General features: G+C 42.5%; 1 protein-coding gene across 2 annotated transcripts; it reads right to left on the reverse strand.

Moving 5' to 3' along the window:
• Window positions 1-206: 206 nt before the first annotated feature.
• On the reverse strand, window positions 207-22029 carry GABRP (gamma-aminobutyric acid type A receptor subunit pi). 2 transcript variants are annotated; one of them, XM_060092540.1, is made up of 9 exons: window positions 21977-22029; window positions 21387-21505; window positions 17128-17195; window positions 16137-16354; window positions 14422-14504; window positions 11036-11173; window positions 10397-10549; window positions 9483-9670; window positions 207-509 (listed from the first exon to the last, which is right to left on the reverse strand). In XM_060092540.1, exons 1-9 carry the CDS (start codon window positions 22027-22029, stop codon window positions 207-209), a joined length of 1323 nt encoding a protein of 440 aa, XP_059948523.1. The 2 variants fall into 2 exon arrangements, with proteins under 2 accessions (XP_059948523.1, XP_059948524.1); XM_060092541.1 differs by lacking the exon at window positions 9483-9670 and having other exon boundaries at window positions 472-509.
• Window positions 22030-22390: the final 361 nt, after the last annotated feature.

Consider the following 22390-nt stretch of genomic DNA (forward strand, 5'->3'; position numbering starts at 1 on the left):
TATTAAAAGATTCTGTAATGCTAGGACTTCTACACAGCTTAAGTAATGGTTGGAGGGGGGTTCATTGTTTGAGGAGAAATGCTCAAATGTTATTTTAGTCACTTGTGGCACCGTTGGATTAGGATGCACACTTGGCTTAGACTATCATTTACATCACTACTTTGTTCTGTTGAATACCTATGGCATGCAAACAATTCGGCATACTCTCAAAAATACATGTAGTATGCCCAGTAAAATACATTGGCTAGCATAAAAATCAAAGGAAATAGTAGTTTGGAATATCGATCAACATTACTGGGATTTTGAATTGTGAAATAATCAACAATCCTGCCCATCTTATCTCGGAAGATAAACTTGAACTTGTCACTAGTTTTCATTGTCAGGTCACTGTAGTCAACGTTATCGCTGGAAATTTCAATGCTGGCAAAGCTGATCTTCCGTTTAAAGCTGGAGATGGAGCTGTTGATGATGTTAGTGATGTTGACTTCTTCCACATCCTTTGTCTTCCCCTAGTTCATAAACAGGGCAGTTAGATTGATAGACTTGACTCAGCAAAATAAATAAGTGGGTATTTATATACTTAGAGGCCTTAGTATTGAATAATTAGGTTTAGGAGAGACCAGTACTGAGTGCCTAATAAATTGGCTGGTAAGCAAGATTTGGCAGTCCTATTATCCTGTTTATAGGCACCTGTCCCTAGGTCATCAGCTTGTATAATGGGAAGAATAACCATTGCCCATTCTAAGTGTGCAGAGCCATGTGGTAAATGTTAATTGCTCAGACCTTGAAGCTAGCTGACCTGGGTTCAAATCCCATTCTGCCTCTCACTATTGTGAAATTTTAGTCACCTTAATCCCTTTAGAACTCAATTTCCTTGCCTGCAAACTGTTGATGACATTAATACTACCTCTTGAGACTGATGGGAAGATTAAATGGCATAAATTATGTAGAGCATTTAGTAGGTGTTTGATGAATTCCATTCTATTCCTGGAAGGAGGGAATAATTGATTATGAGAGTTAATAGAAATCAGCAGTGTCTTAAGGTCTTTGCCACACAAACAGAAATAGTGATGCTCCTTGCAGTCCCATGGAGTTGCCATTCTCCACCATGGCTGGGACAACATAGACTTGGAAGAAAACTCCATGGTATGCAGAGACAGCCTGGTCTGGGAAGAAAACTCCATGGGACACAGAGGCAACCTGGTGCCAGGGCAGAGACTGGGTGGGGTGGCGGCAGCCATTGTTGACTCTTACTCAAGCAGCGCATCAGAAGCAGCCCAGGACTCTGACAGTGGCTGATCCACCATAGCTCACCACCATACCCCATACACACAGAGAGTCCACACAAGTCCTGCTTGCCCTGTTGTTTGGCTCCCCGACAGGGCGGGGGTGGCAGACGCTGGGGGAATGATCAGCTCTGAAGGACAAAGGGGACTTGGACTCAAGGCTTCATCTGAGCAGAGCAAAGGCAACAATTGCTGGTGCCTGCACAGGCAGTACATCGGAGGGCAGTACACTCGGCCCTCTCTCTGCAGCCTACCCAAGCCGAGAGCCCCCACAGGCCTCCCTTGCTTCAGCACTTCCCCAGTGCTGGGAGAGGGGAAAACATACATTTAAAGGCGACAGAGCCAGCATGGGCCCAACCCTCAGGGCTTCTGCTCCAACAAGTTGGGATCAGATCCCACCACCAATAGGGTGGTGATGGCCACTGAGCAGAAGGGAAGTCACACTTCACAACAGGCTCTAGCTGTAGCCCCTCCATTTCCAGTCCCACCTTCTGCCAAGGTGATAGCTGCCAGCACACCCTGAGGAAAGACATGACATGCATCAACACCAAATCCAGCAAAAGCAATGGGCACATGCACTCTGTATAGGGACACATCCACATAAGGATGCCCATGCAAGACTGCAGTAGGTAACTGTTTCACCTAAACTCATAGAAACAGAGAAATTTAAGCAAAATGAAAAGGCAAAGTAACTGGTCTCAGTTCAAAGAGCAAGAGAAAAAATAAATAATGAAACAGAAATAAACAATACCAGATAAAGAATTCGTAACATTGGTAATAAGAATGTTAACTGAATTAGGGAAAAGAATAGATGAACGTGGTGAGAATTTTTAACAAGGAACTAAAAAAATATAAAGAAAGACCCAATCTTGGGAATTTCCTGGTGGTCCAGTGGTTAAGACTCCATGCTCCCACTGCTGGGGGCCCAGATTCAATCCCTGGTGTGGCAACTAAGATCCCACAGGCCACATGGCGTGGCCAAAAAAAAAAAAAAAAAAAAGACCCAATCAGAAATGAAGAATTCAATATTGAAATAAAACTCACACTAGAAGGAATGAAGCAGACTAAATGATACAGAAAAATGCAGAAGTGGTCTAGAAGATAGAAAATGGAAATTACCCAATCAGAACAGCAAAAAGAAAAATGAATTTTAAAAAAATTAGAATAGTTTGAGAGATCTCTGGGATAACATCAAGTGTATCAGTGTTCACATTATAAGGGTCCCAGAAGGAGAAGAGAGAAAGAGAAGGGGATGGAAAATGTATTTGATGAAATTATGACTAAAAACTTCCCAAACCCAAAGAAGGACCAAAATTCCAGGTACAGGGAACACAGAGGGTCCCAAGCAAACTGAACTCAAACAAACTCACACCAAGACATAATTAAAACTTCAAAATGTTAAAGAGAGAATTCTAAAGGCAACAAGAGAAAAACAAAGAATCATATACAAGGGAACCCACATAAGGCTATCAGCTGATTTCTCTGCAGAAACTTTGCAGGCCAGAAGGGTGTGGTATAATATATTCAATGTGCTGAGAGGGACAAACCAGCAACTTAGGTTATATTACCCAGCAGGATTATTATTTAGAATTGAAGAAGAGATAAAGAACTTCTAAGACAAGCAAAAACTAAAACAATTAATCAATAATAAGCCTAAAGAATCTAGAGGAAAGGGAAAATCCCACTAGGAAAGGCAAATATATAGTAAGAATTGAGGACCAACCACTTAAGCTAGTGTGAAGATTAAAAGACGAAAAATTGTAAAAGCAACTATAACTGCAAAAAACAGTTGAAGGATAAACATGAGATGTAAAATATGACATCAGAAACACAAAATGTGGGGGAGGGGAGTAAAAAATGTAGATCTTTTACAATGTGTTTGAACTTAAGTGACTACAAGTTTAAAACAAGTAGGTATAGTTATAGGTCAATATATATGAACCCCATGGTTGCTACAAGTCAAAAACCTACAACAGATACACAAAAACTAAAAAGAAAGGAACATAAGCATATTATTAAAGGAAATCATCAAACCACAAGGGAAGAAACAAAAAGACAAGAACTGAGAAGAACCAGAAAAACAACTGGAAAAGAAGTAATAAAATGGTAATAAGTACATACCTATCAGTAGTTACTTTAATGTCAATGGACTAAATGCTTCAATCAGATGACATAAGGTGGCTGATTGGATTAAAAAACAAGACCCACCTATATGCTACCTACAAATGAGCTAAATACAGACAGACTGAAAGTGAAGGAATGAAAAAAGATATTTCATGCACACAGAAATGACAAGAAAGCCAGGGTAGCAATACTCATATCAAACAAGATAGGCTTTAAAACAAAGTCCAGAACAAAAGACAAAGAAGGGCATTATATAATGATAAAGGTATCAATACAAGAAGAGGATATTACACTCGTTAGCATAAATGCACCTAATACAGGAGCACCAAAATATATAAAGCAAATACTAACAGACATAAAGGGAGAAATTGACAGTAATACAATAATAATGGGGGACTTTAACACCCCATTTACACCAATGGACAAATCATCCAGACAGAAAATCAGTAAGGAAACAGTGGTCTTAAATGACACATTAGAACAGTTAGACTTAATAGATATCTATGGGACATTCCATCCAAAAACAGGAGAATAAACCTTCTTTTCATGTGCACATGGAACTTTCTCCAGGATAGATCATATGCTAGGTCATAAAACAAGTCTCAGCAAAGTTAAGAGGACAGAAATTATATCAAGCAGTTTTTCCAACCGCAACAGTATGAAACTAGAAACTAATTACAGGAAGAAAATTGGAAAAAAACAAAAACATTTGAAGACTAAACAAAATGCCACTAGAAAACCAATGGGTCAATGGACACATCTAAGAGGAAGTCAGAAAATACCTCAAGACAAATGAAAATGGAAACAAAACTTTCCAAAATCTATGGGATGCAGCAAAAGCAGTTCTAAGAATGAAGTTTATAACAACACAGGCCTTTCTCAAGAAACAAGAAAAATCTCAAATAAACAATCTAACCTACCATCTAAATGAATTAGAAAAAGATGAACAAGCAAAGCCTAAAGTTAGCAGAAGGAAGGAGATAATAAAGATCAGAGAGGAAATAAATAAAATAGAGGCCAAAAAATAATAGGAAAGATCAATGACACCAAGAGCTGGGTTTTTTTAAAAAGATAAACAAAATTGATATAAGCCTTTTAGCCAAGCTCACCAAGGAGAAAAGAGAGAGAACCCAAATAAAATAAATGAAAGTGGAGAAATAACAACTGATACCACAGAGATACAAAAAATTGTAAGAGAATACTACAAACAGTTATATGCCAACAAATTGGACAACCTAGAAGAAATGGACAAATTTCTAGAAACATCCAGCCTGCCAAGACTGAATCAAGAAGAAACAGACAATTTGAACAGACCAATCACTAGTAGTGAAATTGAATTTGTAAAAAACAAACAAACAAAACTAAACTAAAAAACCTCCCAGCAGACAACAGTCCAGGATCAGACTGCTTCACAGGGGAATTCTACCAAACATATAAAGAAGAGCTAATACCTATCCTTCACAAACTATTCCAAAAAAACTGAAGAGGACAGAACACCCCCAAATTCATTTCATGAAGCCACCATTACCCTAATACCAAAACCAGGCAAAGACACTACAAAAAAAATTACAGTCCAATATCTCTGATGAATATAGATGCAAAAATCCTCAAGAAAATATTAGCAAACCAAATCCAACAATATATAAAAAGGATCATATACCATGATCAAGTGGGATTTATTCCAGGGATGATTTGTTCAGCGTTTGCAAATCAATCAATGTAATACACCACATTAATGAAAGGAATGATAAATATCACATGATCATCTCAATAGATGCAGAAAAAGCATGTGATAAAACATCCATTCATGATAAAAACTCTCATCAAAGTTGGTATAGAAGGAACATATTTCAAAATAATAAAGGCCAATTTTTACAAACCTACAGCTAACATCATACTCAATGATGAAAAACTGAAAGACTTTCCTCTAAATTTAGGAACAAGATAAGTATGCCCACTCTTACCACTTCTATTTAACATAAACAAAAGTCATCCAAATTGAAAGAGAAGAAGTAAAACTGTCACTACTTGCAGATGTCATGATACTTTATATAGAAAACCCTAAAATCTCCACCAAAAAATTATTAGAACTAATGAATTTAGTAAAGTTGCAGGATACAAGATTAATATACAGAAATTTGTTGCTTTTCTATGCACTAATAATGAACTATCAGAAAGAGAAAGCAAGAAAGCCATCCCATTTAAAATGGCATCAAAAAGAATAAAATACCTAGGAATAAACTTAACCAAGGAGGTGAAAGACCTATACTCTGAAAATTATAAAACACTGATGAAGAAAACTAAAGATGATACAAAGAAATGGAAAGATATCCCATGTTCATGAATTGGAAGACATAATATTGCTAAAACGTCCATATTACCTAAAGCAATCTATGTATTTAATGCAATCCCTATCAAAATACCCATGACTTGGGCTTCCCTGGTGGCGCAGTGGTTGAGAGTCCGCCTGCCGATGTAGGGGCCACGGGTTCGTGCCCCAGTCCAGTAAGATCCCACGTGCCGCGGAGCGGCTGGGCCCGTGAGCCATGGCCGCTGAGCCTGCGCGTCTGGAGCCTGTGCTCCGTAACGGGAGAGGCCACAACAGTGAGAGGCCCACGTACCACGAAAAAAAAAAATACCCATGACATTTTTCGCAGAACTAGAACAAATAATACTAAAATTCATATGGGACAAAAAAGACCCCAAATTGCCAAAGCAATCTTGAGAAAAATGAACAAAGCTTGAGGTATCACCCTCTGACTTTAGACTATACTATTATAAAGCTACAGTAATCAAAAAAGCACTGGCACAAAAACAGACACACAGATCAATAGAACAGAACAGAATTGCCTATGGTTAATTAATCTATGACAAAGGAGAAAAGAATATATAATGGAGAAAAGACAGTTACTTCAATAAGTGGTGCTGGGAAAACTGTACAACTACATTTAAAAGAATGAAATTAGAACATTTTGTCACACCATACACAAAAATAAACTCAAAATGGATGAAAGACCTAAATGTAAGACCTGAAACCATAAAACTCCTAGAAGAGAACATAGGCAAAACACTCTTTGACATATATCATAGCAATATTTTCTGGATCACTTTCCTAAGACAAAAAGAAACAAAAGCAAATATTAAACAAGTGGGGCCTAAAATTAAAAGCTTTTGCACAGCAAAGGAAGCTATCAATAAAATGAAAAGATAACTTACTGAATGGGAGATAATATTTCCAAATGATATAAACAACAAGGGGTTAGTATCCAAAATACATAAACAGGGACTTCCCTGGTAGCACAGTGGTTAAGAATCCGCCTGCCAATGCAGGGGATACAGGTTCAAACCCTGGGGTAGGAAGATCCCACATGCCGCAGAGCAACTAAGCCCATGCACCACAACTACTGAGCCTGCACTCTAGAGTCTGCAAGCCACAGCTACTGAAGCCCACACACCTAGAGCCCATGTTCTGCAACAAGAGAAGCCATGGCAATGAGAAGCCTGTGCACTGCAATGAAGAATAGCCCCTGCTCGCCACAACTAGAGAAAGCCTGCACGCAGCAACGAAGACCCAATGCAGCCTAAAGTAAATAAATAAATAAATAAATAATTTTAAAGGTAAGCTAAAAAAACAAAATAAAACAACAACAAAAAATCCCCCAAATATATAAACAGCTCATACAACTCAAAATTAAAAAAAAAAAAAAAAAAAACCCAATCAAAAAAATGGGCAGGGGCTTCCCTGGTGGCGCAGTGGTTGAGAGTCCGCCTGCTGATGCAGGGGACGCGGGTTCGTGCCCCGGTCTGGGAAGATCCCACATGCCGCGGAGCGGCTGGGCCCGTGAGCCATGGCCGCTGAGTCTGCGCGTCCGGAGCCTGTGCTCCGCAACGGGAGAGGCCACAACAGTGAGAGGCCCGCGTACCGCAAAAAAAAAAAAAAAAAAAAAAAAGAAGAAGAAAATGGGCAGAGGACCTGAACAGACATTTTTCCAAAGAAGACAAAAAGATGACTAACAGGAAAATGAAAAGATACTCAACATATCTAATTATTAGAAAAATGCAAATCAAAACAACAATAAGATATCACCTCACATCTGTCAAAACGGCTATCATCAAAAAGTCTACAAATAACAAATATTGGCTAGGATATGGAGAAAAGGGAATTCTTGTACACTGTTGATGGGAATGTAAGTTGGTGCAGCCACTATGGAAAACAGTATGGAGGTTCCTCAAAAATCTGAAAATAGAACTACCATATGATCTAGCAATTGCACTCCTGGGTAGATATCCAGGTAAAAATGAAAGCACTAATTCAAAAAGATACATGTATTCCAATGTTCACAGATGCACTATTTACAATAGCCAAGATATGGAAGCAACCCAAGTGTCCCTCGACAGACAAATGGATAAAGAATATGTGATATATATATATATATATATATATATATATATATATATATATATGAAATATTAGCCAGCCATAAAAATGAATGAAATTTTGTCATTTGCAGTAATGTGGATGGATCTAGAGAATATTATGCTTAGTGGAATAAGTCAGACAGAGAGACAAATAATGTGTGATATCACTTATATGTGGAATCTAAAAAATAAAACAAATGAATGTAAATAGCAAAACAGAAACAGATTCACAGATATAGAAAACAAACCAGTGGTGAGAGGGGAGAAAGAAAGGGGAAGGGGCAAGATAGGGGTATGGGATAAAGTGACATAAACTACTGTGTATAAAATAGATAAGCAGCAAGGATATATTGTACAGAACAGGGAATATTAGCCATTATTTTGTAATAATTTTTAATGGAGTATAATGTATAAAAATACCGGATCATTATACTGTACACCTGAAACTAATAGAATATTGTAAATCAACTCTACTTCAATTAAAAAATAAATTTAATTTAAAAAATAAATAATTTTTTAAAAAAGGAAGTCTACAGGGAGTAAAATAAATGAAATACGTATTCTTTGGCTGGCACATATGATCATTTGCCTTTGGTCCTTGAGTAATATAATTGTGAAACCTTGTTCACAATAGTTAAACACAAGAGAAAAGGCACCTGGATCTTTGGGCTATTCTGAATCCTCATTTCCTCACCAGTGGACCCTGTGCAGTCCTGGCACTTTGCTGCAGTAGAGCAGCTCTTCTGCACTGGACCCCTGTCATTTTTTTGCCTTTTAGCAGGAGCTTTAGTATGCTAACGTCTATCAAACTGGGCTTCCAAAGAATCCCAGGGTTCCGCAGGCCTGCAGAGAATAATAGTTAAGGGCATGGCCCGTTGCCCACTTCAAGTGGGAATAACAGGTAAGTGTCAGGCTTTGGAGCCAAGCAGATTTGGCTGGTGCGAATCCCAGCTCTGCCTCTTACCGTCTGTGTCCCCTTGGATAAGTCACTTATCTTTCCATACTCGGATCCCACAACTATAAAAATGGAGATAGCCTTACTGGGTTGTTATGAGCATTTTAAATGATATAATATTTTCAAAGAGCTTGTGACTGTGTCTGACACATACATGCTCAATTGATAATAATCATTATTATTATTCTGAGAGCTGGACCATGGTGTTTCACAGCTAAGTCAGATAATAAGTCTCCCTGTTAGCAGAAAAATATGCTAATTACAAAATTTGCCACAATTTAATTTTTCCATACATTTTTCAGTAAACCATTACTTGTATAATTTAGAAAAACAAAAATGTGACAAAAGAATAAATATTAAATACATATTAATCTGAAACATAAGCAGCTGATCATGTTAGGTTTGATACTGGGTTTTTCATGGATGCTTGTTCTTGCGGTTGTGATTTTATGTTGCATACAGATAACACCGTTATTTTCTGCTGGAAATTTAAGCATATTAATATCTCACTGTATTTGGTGAAAAGAGCAGTCTTTTTTAAAAGGTGTCATGACTTCCAGATTTCCCCAACTGAACAAGGATGAGAATCACTGGTGCAAACTGAGTCACTGGGGGTCGGGAACCAGGTCCAGGTCATCTCTACAGACCAGTATATGGCACAGGTGATGAATCATATATAGGGCCCTCAAAATTCTTACCCTATCTTTGGCTGCCATCTGCTGTAGGGAGCTGTAGTGGGCAACTGCATATTCCAGGAGGGCCCCAAACACGAAGCTAAAGCAGATCCCCAGGTACACGTCAATGGCCTTTATGAAGCAGTTGGTGTTTGGAAGAGAAGTGCGGGACCCAATCATCAGTGTGGTCATTGACAATACAGTGGTCACTCCTGGGAAAAAAAGTAAGCAATGTACCCACGTCAGCGGGCAGTGAACCTTCCATCACCCCCTGGCAGACTGTCTCCCTTCAAGACTTGGCAAGGTGAGGACAGGACTCAGAAATAGAGCATAGCTCATTCTGAAACGTCTGTGGCCTTCTGGAAAAGGGTTGATTTGTCTATTTTGTACAGATAAGAGTGATATGATTTTCTAAATGTTTCGCCTTCTGTCTTCTCACTGGAGGGAGGAGTTCAGTAAACAAAATAACAGACCATAGACCATCGAATCACAATTCTCCCTTATCTGTCACTGTCAAACACAAGTTTAAAAATGCATTATTCCGGGGCTTCCCTGGTGGCACAGTGGTTGAGAGTCCGCCTGCCGATGCAGAGGACACGGGTCCGTGCCCCGGTCCGGGAAGATCCCACATGCCGCAGAGCGGCTGGGCCCGTGGGCCGTGGCTGCTGAGCCTGCGTGTCCGGAGCCTGTGCCCCGCAGCGAGAGAGGCCACAACAGTGAGAGGCCCGCATACCGCAAAAAAAAAAAAAAAAAAAAAAAAAAAGCATTATTCCTAAAGTAGTCTCTCTGTCTCTCTTTCTCTCTCTGTAAAAGAGTCTCTCAAGAAACCAGCTACTGGAACTGCCCTGGGAATATCAATGAAAACAATGGTAGAAGGTAAAAAAAAAATAAGGACCTAATAACCCAGTTCTTAGAAATCTCCCGTTGGAGCTACTTACCAATGCAGGTTCTTGCAGGAACTGAATCAAGGGAGATCCAAAATGAAACCCAGGATAACACCACCAGGAAAGTGGAAGGAACATAGGTTTCCAAAATGAAATACAAGACATTCCTCTGAAGCTCAAATTGCAAGACCAATCTTGTATAATTTCCTGATAGGGTGAACAAGGGATAGGAAATCATGCCTGCTCACCTAGCAGAGTGGTTTCCCTGTGGGATGTTTAACTTCACTATATTCACATTAAGCCATCTGTTGTTCACCAAAACATAGTTAATCATGAACTGTCATCATAGTTTCAATGAAAGACATTGCGGTTGTAGACAATGGGATTTATGGGAGTGCTGATGCCCTCACCCAGGATCCTCTTCTTGTGCCTTTCTCTGTCATAGTATTCCTGCAGCATCATAACTGCTGGTTTCCTTGACATCTACTTCACTAGACTGTGAGCCCCTTGGGGACCTTTTCAGCAGTAGGTGTGGAGCAGGTAAAAGTGCCAAGCCCAAACCCTACTGCCCCACCGCACCTCAGAGGGAGGGGCTCCTGGGCCCCAAAGGGACCAAGTGGGAAAAAGATGATATTTCTGACTCAGAATACAACTCAGCTATTTTGCTTTTGTGCAGTTTGTCCCACGAGTTACCTGTTTCCTGCTGCGATCTGGTAGCTAACGTGAAATACTGTTGTATGGTGTACTGAGCAAGCCGCAGGTTCTCCAGCCCGCGCACAGAGTCATTCCCTCTCAGCCAGCTGAACTCCACGTCATTCCCATCATAGCCCCCTGGCAAGTGAAACAGTGCCCTGATCAGCAGAAGAAGGTAGCAGATTGAACTGGTCTGGAAAATGCTGTGATATGGAGGAAACAGAAGCTCTGTCTTGATGGTGCTAAGTCCAAGGATGATCCCATGCAAAATTTGGCATGATTTCTCAAGTGTAATTGCAGTGTCTACTCAGAATGAGATGACCTGCTAGGGCTTTTCACCATCAACTGAGAATCGTTTCTATGCTAAGCATCGTATAGACCTGGTAGATGATAAGCAACTAGAAATGGCCTCTATCATTATTTAAATGATATTTTTGAACACGTATCTGTGAACCCACAAAGGCCTGTGCTAGACATTGCTTTTCAGGACAGTCTAACACCTCGGAGGGGGTTCTCAGGAACTTTACAGTTGGTCTATTCATATTTTCATATTGGCATAAATGCAAAAACAAAAACAAAAAACCTTCAGCCAGCCACTTCATTGATGTATGTAAACATAGGTGTTTGATAAATCCCAAAGCAGTTTTACCAATATAGCTGATGATGGTAATAATAGCTACCTTTTATTAAACATTTATGTCCTGTACACATTATGTCTCTAAGGTTCTCATGAGCTTGCAAGGTAGACCTGCATATTTCTTCATTATTTAAAGCTTTTTTAAAAAATAAAATAGAAATGGATCTTATACTTGATATATATGAAGTAGAGCTTACATTTTTCCTCAAATGTTATTATTTAATAAATGCTGTGCCTTAGAATTGAGGAACGATAATGTTTTGCCCATGTTATACATGAAAATTATCAGATTCTGAGAGGTTGCGTAAGTTTCTCAGGATACCAGTGCAAATGAAAAACAAACCAGGATCGTACCTCAAGAAAGTTTAATACCAAAGCCCATGGATGATGATAATAGTAACATCTATCATTTAGTAAGCAATTACCTTTCTAAGTGCTTTAAAACATTATCATCTCATTTAATCCTCAAATGATAGCTTTGAGAAGATAGATGAATGGTTAATAAGCACATGAAAAGATGCTCAAAATCATTAGTCATTAGGGAAATGCAAATCAAAACCACAGTAAGATACCACTTCACATCCACTAGAATGGCTGTAATTAAAAAGACAGACAGCAACAGATGGTGAGAATGTGGAGAAGCTGGAACATTGCTGGTGGAAATGTAAAACGGTGCAACCACTTTGGAAAACAGTTTGTCAGTCTCTTGAAGACTTAAACTTAAATTTAACCCAGCATTTCAGTCCTAAGTATCTGTCCAACGGAATCAAATCATGTCCACAAAAGGATCTGTACACAAATGTTACAGCAGCGTTATTCATAACAGCTGAAAGGCGGAAACAAGCCAAAGAGACTTGTACTACTTGTATTCTTTTGTCTGGAATAAAAAGGAATAAAGCAGTAAAAAGGAATAAAGTACTCATATATGCTTCATCATATATGAACTAAAAAACATTATGCTAAGTGAAAGAAGCCGGATGCAAAAGACCACATGTGGTATGATTCCATTTATATGGAATATCTAGAAAAGACACATTCATAGAGACAAAAGGTATATTAGTGGTGGTCTGGGAGCTGGTGGTGCCAATGGGGAGTGACTGTAAATGGGCACTAGGAGTCTCTCTGGGGTGATGGAAATGTTCTAACAATGGAATGTGGCAACGGTTGCACAACTCAGAAAATTTACTAAAAACCTTTGAATTACACTTAAAATGGTTGGATTTTATGGTATGTAATTTATACCTCAATAAAGCTGTTAAAAATAACTTTTTGAGTCAAATACTATTATTTTTCCTACTTCACTGATGAGGAGACTGAGGTTAATTCTACTCACCCAAAGTCACCCAGCTAGTGAATGGAAAAGCCCAGTGATTCTGGTACCTGTGACCTTAAACCTGGAACTTCATTTTCCAAGGCTACTGGGAAATGGGATGGCAGTGTTGGACTAACATTTTAAGTCTTAACCTATGGTATCCACTGTCTGTCAGTGGTTATCTCCCCCTCCATAGCGGGGAGAAGTAGTCATGAGCTCTTAGAGGATTTCCAGGTAAAGATTGTCTGTGCGCTTTCCCTTGGAAGCACCCCCTCATTTACTGAAGCCAGCTGTCCAAACAGGCCTAGGATCCCAAAGAAAAAACATATCTAAAAAAGTAAGTTGTACAGGCCTCTACTTGGATACTTTGCTATTACAACTGGTAAATGTTCACAGTCATTACATTCTCACTGCTCTGTCCCTGAGTGGATATGGGCAATTGTGGGATGGTATCAGTTCTTGTCTAGGGATGGCGTTCAGGAAAAATGCCCTTAGTGAGGTTTCTGTACCCAAATAACTGCTGATAAACATTCAATGAAAGCTTCCTCTGCTCACTGGGGACGATATTTGTGCAAGCAGAGTGCTGAAGCTTCCAGGAGAATCTCACTCCTGGGTTTTGAGATGAGCACAGCCATCCATGGAGGGCAATTGCTTTTTCTATGTGGGGCTGAAAATGAGTTCTCTTTTTGAGAACCTCAAGTTTTAGTCTGCCCCCAAACAGCTGTATTGCTTCAAGAAGGTTTTGCATGCATTTAATCAATAAGGTAATTAATCTGCCTGCCTGAGTCTTTAATTAAATATCTACCTCTGAAAAATGCTGCCTCATAATGGTTGTGTTTCTTGGATGTTGGCCACTTGTGTCCTTATGTAAGAAGTGCCCAGTAGTTTCCAGCACTTGACTGTAGTTTTTCCTTCTTGCACGAGCCATGCCTTAGAGTAAATCCTCCTTCCTCATCACAAGCAAATCCCCAGATTGCAGTTTAGATGCCCACTTGCTGACATTACTAGATTAAGCTTTATATGTATATCAAACAATTTATTTTAGAAGTTGGAAGCAGTCTTGCAATAAATGTCAATGATTGTTTTGTATACTTGCCATTTCTAATTTCTGCTGTGTTCTTTCTGGCTTCCATGAGTTAGCGGATTCTGAGGCCCCCTCCTAGTCCTATTGACCCCTGTTTGCTTGGCTGTCTTATCCACTTCTAGGCGGAAATATTTGGTGCCAATGCACAGTGGTCCTCTCCCAAAGATGTAATACTGTAAGGTTTGTTTTTGAGCAGTCTCCAGATCTCTCTGGATGTACACCCAGAAGGTCTGAACCCATTGTAATCAACATCAAGGAGAGAAAGGCCACTATGTATAGGACACTCTTCATGAAGGCACAGATCTAAGTCACCCCAGAAAATCATCAAAGGGGCCCACACGATGTATACTTACAGCTTTCTAGTTGCAACTTGCATGTCTGTGTGTCCATGGGGTATTTAGACAGGTCCATGTTACATGCAACGGTTGTTGTGATTCTAAGAAAGGAATAATGGATTCATAGAGGGTGTTATGAGGATGCTATAGAAAGTATACACTCCCTCTTAAGGGCCACTCCAAGAGAACTTTTACCTTGACTCTTACAGTGAATGTGTGACTTGGTCCCTACATTCAAAGCAGTCCTGAGTTTGTCTGTGCTAAGTGACATCTGTGAGACTCAGTTAAAGCTTGGGGTCCAGAGTGGAGGAAGTTGGAATGTTGGCAATTCAGAGGCAAACTTGCAACAACATTGCAGAACAGAATCATTCACTGGCTTGTTTGAGATGCTTTTGCATTCAGTTTTTAAATTTATTCTTCAGGAGAGACCCATGAGGAGTCTGTCCCTATGCAAAATGCTTCACATGAATTAGCCCTTTGAATTTTTAAAGTAGCTTTACTAGGTAGGAAATATTATTATTCTCCTTTTGCTGCTGGGGAAACTGGAGCTCAGAGAGTCAAGTAACTTGCCTAAGGTCACAGAGAAAGAACTTGCCCCCAAATCTGTCTGACTCTAGAGCCAGGCTATTAATCATCATCCGTCATTTGTAATCGTTGTACAGGATACTGTGTTATGTGCCATAATACAGACAGACAGACACACACATGTACATGCACACACACACACACGTGCTGTGGGAATACAAGGAAGGGGCACCTTAATATTGACTGGAGTTGGGGTCAAGAGAGAGGTCTATTGGACTTCTTGAAAGAGGTGCTGGGGTTCTGGCTGACCTTCGCAAGATTCAGTGCAGCTGAGGAGTGTCAGATAAACGGTCCAAAAATTCAGTTCATTGCTTAGCTCAGTCCTTGTTTTATAACTTCAGCCTCTCACTTGGGATTTAAGATCAGCCTCATGAATATTTGGTTCCTGGCCTTCTGCTGAAGGCCTCTAGCAGTGTTTGCAGTCCTTGTCCAGCCCTGGCACAGGCAGCGATGAGTCCTCTGCCTGTGGGCTGCCTTACATAGCACTTTGTGGGCATCTTTCCTGTTCCTGCCAACCAGCGGCTCGATGAACGATTGGGTGGGAGGAAGTTTTGGCCTCAGGGATTTGTAGAAGGGGCAAAGGGGAGCCTGTGACTACAGGTGGTGAGGCTTGGAGGACTATGCTTTGCTTCTCTGTCTGTACAAGAATGACTCAGCTAAGTAAAGATGTATTCTGGAGCCACCGCCACCCCACTGAGCCCCATGAAAGGAAAGTTCTTTGTATCACCTCTCTGTTTGCTCTTGCTGTTCCCCTTACCTCTTCTTGGCGAACTTCCTTTAACTCTTTAAGATTCAGCTCAGAGTCCTGTGAAAGCATCCTCTAACATCACCCCAAATCACTAACCTACTCTCCACCTTGGGGCCCCAGTGCCCTGACTTCCTTTCCTTATGTGTCTGTGCCAGGACAATGTCTTATTCGGCTCCACATCCTCAGTGTCCAGCACGGGCCTGGCACAGAGCACGCATTCTCAGTAGATTCTTGTTGAGCCAAACTGAACTGAGAAAGGGCCCTTCTGCTCTGGGGACAGGGATCTAAGAAGGCAGGCACATGAGAAGGGTAGGTGGTTATTCGAGCGCTGTTCAGAATACCTTTGCCTTTTCTCCCCGCTCTTTCCCCTCCAACCTTGAGGTCCCAGGTACCCAATTACCTGAGAGCATACAGGACTGTGCCATTGGAGAAGAGGCGGATGAGCCTGTTTCCCACAGTGACTTCATGGAGGAAGGACTTTTTGGACCCCACGATGTAAGTGTCTGGCACCCAGAGGAACTCCACTAGGCGTGCATCCAGAGTGAAGCTCTTGTTGCCTTCGAACACCAGCCGCTGGTCCGTCCAGCGCTGTCTGAGGTATATGGTGGCTGTGTAGTCCTGAGGGGGCAGCCGGGGGGAGGAAATGGATGGAGGGAGAAAGCTCAGAAAAGGGAAAGAAAAGGGTCAAGTCTTACTCCCCTACCCACCTCCACTGAGGTCAAGAGCACATACTACAGTAGACATGGGTAAATAAAGTTTGTCTTGAGGTGGTGGCCTGTAGCAATAAGAGAACAAAGCACCTTATTGATTCTGGATCGTAACACCCACTGCCAAAAGGGGGCCCCACAGGAGCATGTTCAGGGTCTTAACTTACTTGCCCTCCATCACAGAGGCCACACCAAATTGTTGAAGGTTTTGGTGAGCAAGGTGCTTAGGTTGTCCAGGATTTACCCAGAGTCCACAGTGGACCCTCTTGGCAAACTGCCTTTAAGTGTCACCTTATCTATAATGTGTTGTCTTAAGTGAGAGGATGGTTGAAAGCAGTTATGTGATTGTTGGTTTTCATCAGCTTGTCTCCCACTCTGTGAGGGACCATGTGACATTCAGGCTTCCCCCCTGCACTTTTGTTCTTTTCCCCCACTTTTATCCCTCACCAAGTACACCCATTCCACTCCCTCATTTCTCCCCTCCTAGCCTTTGAATCCACTTTCCTTCTGATACTCAGAAGATCTGTTTTACAAGCATCTTCCACTGTCTTGAGTTTCAGGATAGGTCTCCAGCTTCTGCCGTTCCAAGTAAGTCTCTGTTCTGCTTTGAGTAGCTAGAACATATATCCTCATAAAACACAGGACAGGGGCTCCTTGGGTGGAAGACGAGGGGGCCACACTTACCATGTTACTCTCTGAAATACTGGAAATACTTGCAATGTCCAGAGTCAGTGCTATCTGAACAGGTTCTCCTAAGAATGAAGAAAAACCAGAAAGACTTCCATAGAAACACAAACAGATTTCCTAACCCTACATTGGCACAATTAAAAAAATGTGCATATATTAGAAAATTATGCCTATTGGAAACTTTTAAACAATTTAGAAGTATATAAAATACTTCTAAATAAAAGGTTAATCTCTATCCTCCCCATCTCAGGAGGAACCACTATGTAGAGTGTGCCTCCCTTTTGTATGAAAAAAATGCACAAATATGTAGTTAGCTAAATACATAAGAGAGAGACCACATTGTATTAATTAGTGTATATTTTAAAGAATGTAGCGGTATTTGCTACTTCTTGCTTGGAGGATTTTTTCCTATGGTGCTTGCAAGGAACTCATTAGAAATGTAATAGAGATTTGGGAATTTGTACACAAATATATTTCCCCCCCCCAACCAAGTAAATTTACCACAAGATGGCATTCAAGACTGCTCATGGTTGAGCTCCCGCTCACCTCCTGACACTTTCCTCCACCTCCTTTATTCTTCAGGAACCCTAAACTATTTAGAATTGCAGAGCTGTCCACGTTTCATCTGGTGTGCAGATGTTGGGCCTCAATCCTGGAGTGCCAGCAGATGGGCCAAACTCCTGAGAGGGCCTGTCTTAGCTCTCAGGATTGAGGTTTGGGAGCCACCATTCTCGGCGGCCAGGCCAGGCCAGGGACGTTTACTCCTCCTTAGACTGGACATGTGGAACAAAAGCCCAGGAGTCAGAAAGATGTGAGCTTCGGTCTGGGAAAAGTTACCAGATCCTTCAGAAATGCAGCTTTCTCACCTGCAGGTTTGAATATAATGCTAATGACATCAGAGGGTCACGGACAGGGTTAAATGAGACTAGGTGTGTGACAGCTTCTTTGCAGGGTGGTGGCAAGAGAGAATGGACATGAAGTGCCTGCCTAGCTGGACATCTAGAAGGTGCTCAAAAATAATTATCTGTACAAAGTCCCCAGCATTGTTCCTGTCACATCCTACCAGGCACTCAGTAAACAGCATTTCCCTTCCCTTCCCCTCTCCTCCGGTGATCTTAGCTAATTCTGGAATAGCAAAAACTTTCCTCACCAGATTAATAGATGGAGTGGCATTCACTTGCAAGATAACTGGGGACACCTCAGGGAACTGTGACAACGCAGTAAACCAGGAAAAGGAGAGGCCAAATTCAAAGGACGCTTAGAAACAGCAAACTGGGGGGAAACAGACAGAGCAGCCTAATGATCGATTAAAGGAAACCAAGCCACAGGATATAGGTAAGAATTTGGAAGTGGAGTTTTAAAGCCAAAGCAATTAACAATAATTAACTTAATACTCAGTGTTAATACTTGGTGGGAAAGGGGGAGATCTTTGAAGGCAGACCCTGGAAGGTGCTGAAGGAGTTATGGTACTAAGTGGCTTTCTGCCCCTCAAGACAGCACGGTGCAGTGTTAAGAAGAGGAGCTTAGAGTCAGAGTGTTTGAAACCTCTGCTGGCCACATCATAGCAGTGTGACCTTGAACAAATTGCTAAACCTCTCTGTTCTACAGTTGTTTACCTGTAAAATAGAGCTACTAACGCTAGCCATCAAGGGTTGGGTTGGGAAGGTTACAGGATCTATCTTATGTGCCTGGGCAGTGGGTCAGTGCTGGTTGCCCCCCTCCCCGCACCTTGAGAAACATGGAGAATGGAAAACACACAAGAGCTCCAGCCTCAGTGTGGGCTTTTGTTTGTTTGTTTAGTTGTTTCTAGGTAGTCTAGCATAGGCCTTGCTTCCGTTGGCGTTTTTATGGACCGGAGTTTGCTCCTTCTTCCCCTTGAGTTATAAAAGTTAGCTGTGCCACCAGAGGGCAGCTTTCTCCTAGGAAAGAGGTCAAAGCCAGGTTCTGGGCAGAGTTCAGGAGGGCCTGTTTGCAAACCTGTGCTGTCCAGCTCAGTCCCTGAAAAACCCTATAGAGGTCTTGTCGCTCAAGGACATCAGGGTCCGAGAACTGGGTGGACAGACATTATGGAGAGCAGCACTCCCTCCGTGGGCCTCGAGGCTGCCTTGTAAATGTAGGTTCTGTAGAAGGCAGAGTACCACAGGCTCGTGACAAGGGGTGGGGGTTGTGCCTTCCCCTCCTTTTGACTGATGACCCCTTGCCCCATTTTTGCCCCAGGTGGATCTGGGCCTCACGTCCCCTTAGGTCCACTCCAGGCTCAGAATGGGCACCTTGCCCTAGGACTCTGCACCTTGTTGGCCCCTGAGCAAGCAACAAAAAGGGCAGTGTCCTGGCCTAATTGTTTGGGATCTGGGAGGCAGAGAAATTGTTGAGTGGACCCAACCAGATGTGGAGACTCATGTGCTTGTCATTAGTGTTCAGTTGCTCCTGGGAAAACCAGAGGAGGTTGAAGCCCCCCAAGGTCCCTTAACATAAGGACCTCAAATCCTAATTGTGTGGCCAGGAAGCTGCGTCTCTCAGATCTCCAACCGAAGGGGATGCGATTGGCCCCAGCTGCTGTGCTCTGAAATCTTCCACCACACTTGCTCGGAGGCCATGCTTCCCATGGGCTGCATCCCACCAGGGACTGAGAGTGGCAGGAATACTAAGGCAGGCCTGTTCCTGGGAGGCACAGAGATGGGAGACTCCTCTGATGGGAACTTTAGCTCAAGAACTCCCTGGTGGCCTTTCCAAACACACTTAGAATTGCACTGTAGTCTAAGACTGCTCCACCAGCCTTGCTTCCCTCCCTCCCTCCTTCCACTGGGGTCAGACCTGCATTGCGGTCTGACAGCTCTCCAGCTTCCTTCTTTTCCTGCCCCATATTTTGTCATAGATATGGCCCCAATAAATATCTTGCACGGATAATCCCCTCCCAGTGTCTGTTCCTCAGAGGACCTGGACTGACCCACTAATCCTAGATCTGACCAGAGAATTTTATCATCTGAAGGGAGGAGCAAGAAGGAAAGGGATTAAAGTAGACTGCATCCTGATGCTGTATTTACACACTTCATTTCATTCAGTCCTCCCTGTGAGGCAGCTAATATGCCCCCCAATTACAGAAACGGAAACTGAGGCTCAGAAAGCTAAGATGCTTGCCCAGCAGTAGAGCCAGGAGCCAAACTCAGGTTTGTTCCACTCCAAGGCTCTTTCTACTAGTTTCTGCTCGAGGTAACAAGATATTAGTGACCACGTTGGTTCAGTCTTGCATTTTACAAACAGAGAGGCTGAGACCCTGTGAGGAGGTACGTGGTGGCCTCATTCTTTCCCTCCTTGCCTCATTCATTCAACAAATATTAATTGATAATTTGCTATCTGTTAAGTACCGAGATGCTGCTGGGTTTGGTGAGGTAAATAAAGCAAGACTCCCCCAGGGGACTGCAGCCTAGAGCTGAGACAGACATAAAGGCAGTGACAGTATCACCCGGTAATGGCTATGACTTGGAGATATGTTCAAAACAAAGTGTGAAGAAAGGGGATGGGGCCTGGAGGAATCTAGGTGGGCTGCTCAGAAGAGGAAGCCTTTGATCTAAGACATGAAGGAAAAGTGGCATATCACCAGGGAGTCAAATTGGAACAAGCCATTCTTGACAGGTAAACAGTCTCAGCAAAAAGCGCGGAGACCAGGGAGACCAAGGAGGTCAGGGGGCACATTTGCAGCAGGGCATAGTGGGGAGAAGTTGGGGAGATGAGACTGACAGACAGATAGAGGCTGGGCTGGGAAGCGCCTGTTGTGCCATGCAAAAGGCTCTGGACTGTACGCTGAGGATGCTGGGAAGCAGGCAGGTATTCTGAGCAGGCAAAGGACCCAGGAGGGTCATCCGGGTGGCAGAGTAGAGGGTTAGCCTTGAGGAAGCAGGCTGAGGCAGGAGGACCAGGTGGAGTAGTCCAGGTGAGACATGGTGGGTTCCTTGAATAATGACACTAGAAGTGTGGGCGGAAGGCGGACAGCGTGTGTGAGGTTGTGAGGGGGCTCTAGGAACCTCCTCAGTGGGGAGGAGTATTTCTGTATCCTGCAGGTGGAGAGACCAGAGAAAGCACTTTCTCCAAGGTAGCGTGAAAAGTCATTGGCAGCTGTTTGTATCCATCACTGCCACTCCTTAACAGGTTGCAGGTCAGAAAACACAGTCGACTAAAACCTCCTGAAACCCTCTTCTGCATATTGTCTCTGTTCCTATCTTTTTGAATTGATGTCCTGGGCAAAAAGAATGACCTACCACCAAAATTGGGCCTGAGAAACTTGTTATATCCTGCTGTGAGATTCTCAAAGCCAGGCAGGGACAGCTTGTCACTTCTGCTGGCCTTGATGTTAAACTGATTCCCCTGGATGCACATCCTGGAAAAGAAAACGGGTTTCGGTGCACATGCTTGCTTATGTGTGGATAAACATGCACACACACAGACTGGAGCTTGTGTTTGCGTGTCTGTATGTGGTTGTGCTCAGATACGAGCAGTAACTTCCCCAAAGAGAAATCTCTGATTTTCAGCTGCTGAATTAATACATGTCCCTATCCCACTCCATTTTATTACCCATTTGCTGTATATCACAGTGTCATGCTAATTTGGGGACACTCCAAGCACCTTCCCCCCAAACCCAAGGGGTTCGTCCATCTGTGACCGTTTTGGAAGCTTGACTTCTCCAGATAGAATAACTGGCAAGAAGTTGCGTTTGTCCTGGTGCGTCAGGGAGGTGAAGGCCTGATGTTCTGCCTCACCGTTGCTAAGTAGAAAGCGCAGCTGCCCCTCCGACCACATGCAAAACCCAAAGCAGTTCAGCTCAAAGCCACCGTGGGGTAGCAAAGCTCACCTTCCAGTGAGGAGACTCAGACACATGAAGGTCAAGTGGAGACTGTGCCTCATGTTGAGGAGCTGCTTATGCAGAGAGGGGCTGAAGTAGAAATACCTGGGGAAACAGATGGGGTAGGTGAGAGGCAGACAACCCAAAAGGCTCAGCTCCTCCCAGCCCAGCTTTTCTGTCCTGTGGGGCATCAGTTACAGCATTTTCTCCACGTCTGTGGGGAGCAGCCTCTTCCCACACCTTTCCGTTTCAGCTCCTGCCCCCCCTGAATGTCATCCAGGAGTGACTTCATCTTGAAGGATCACATTTTAAATCCAGCCCAAATAAAGGCTGAGGGCTTGTTTAGAGAGTGGTTCACCGGAGCAGAAATGTAGCTGGTCCATCCTGAGCTGCATGTCTGAGGAGCCCCAGGATGATCCTCAC

The sequence above is a fragment of the Mesoplodon densirostris genome, chromosome 3 (genome assembly GCF_025265405.1).
Source record: "Mesoplodon densirostris isolate mMesDen1 chromosome 3, mMesDen1 primary haplotype, whole genome shotgun sequence".
Classification (NCBI taxonomy): Eukaryota; Metazoa; Chordata; class Mammalia; order Artiodactyla; family Ziphiidae; genus Mesoplodon; species Mesoplodon densirostris.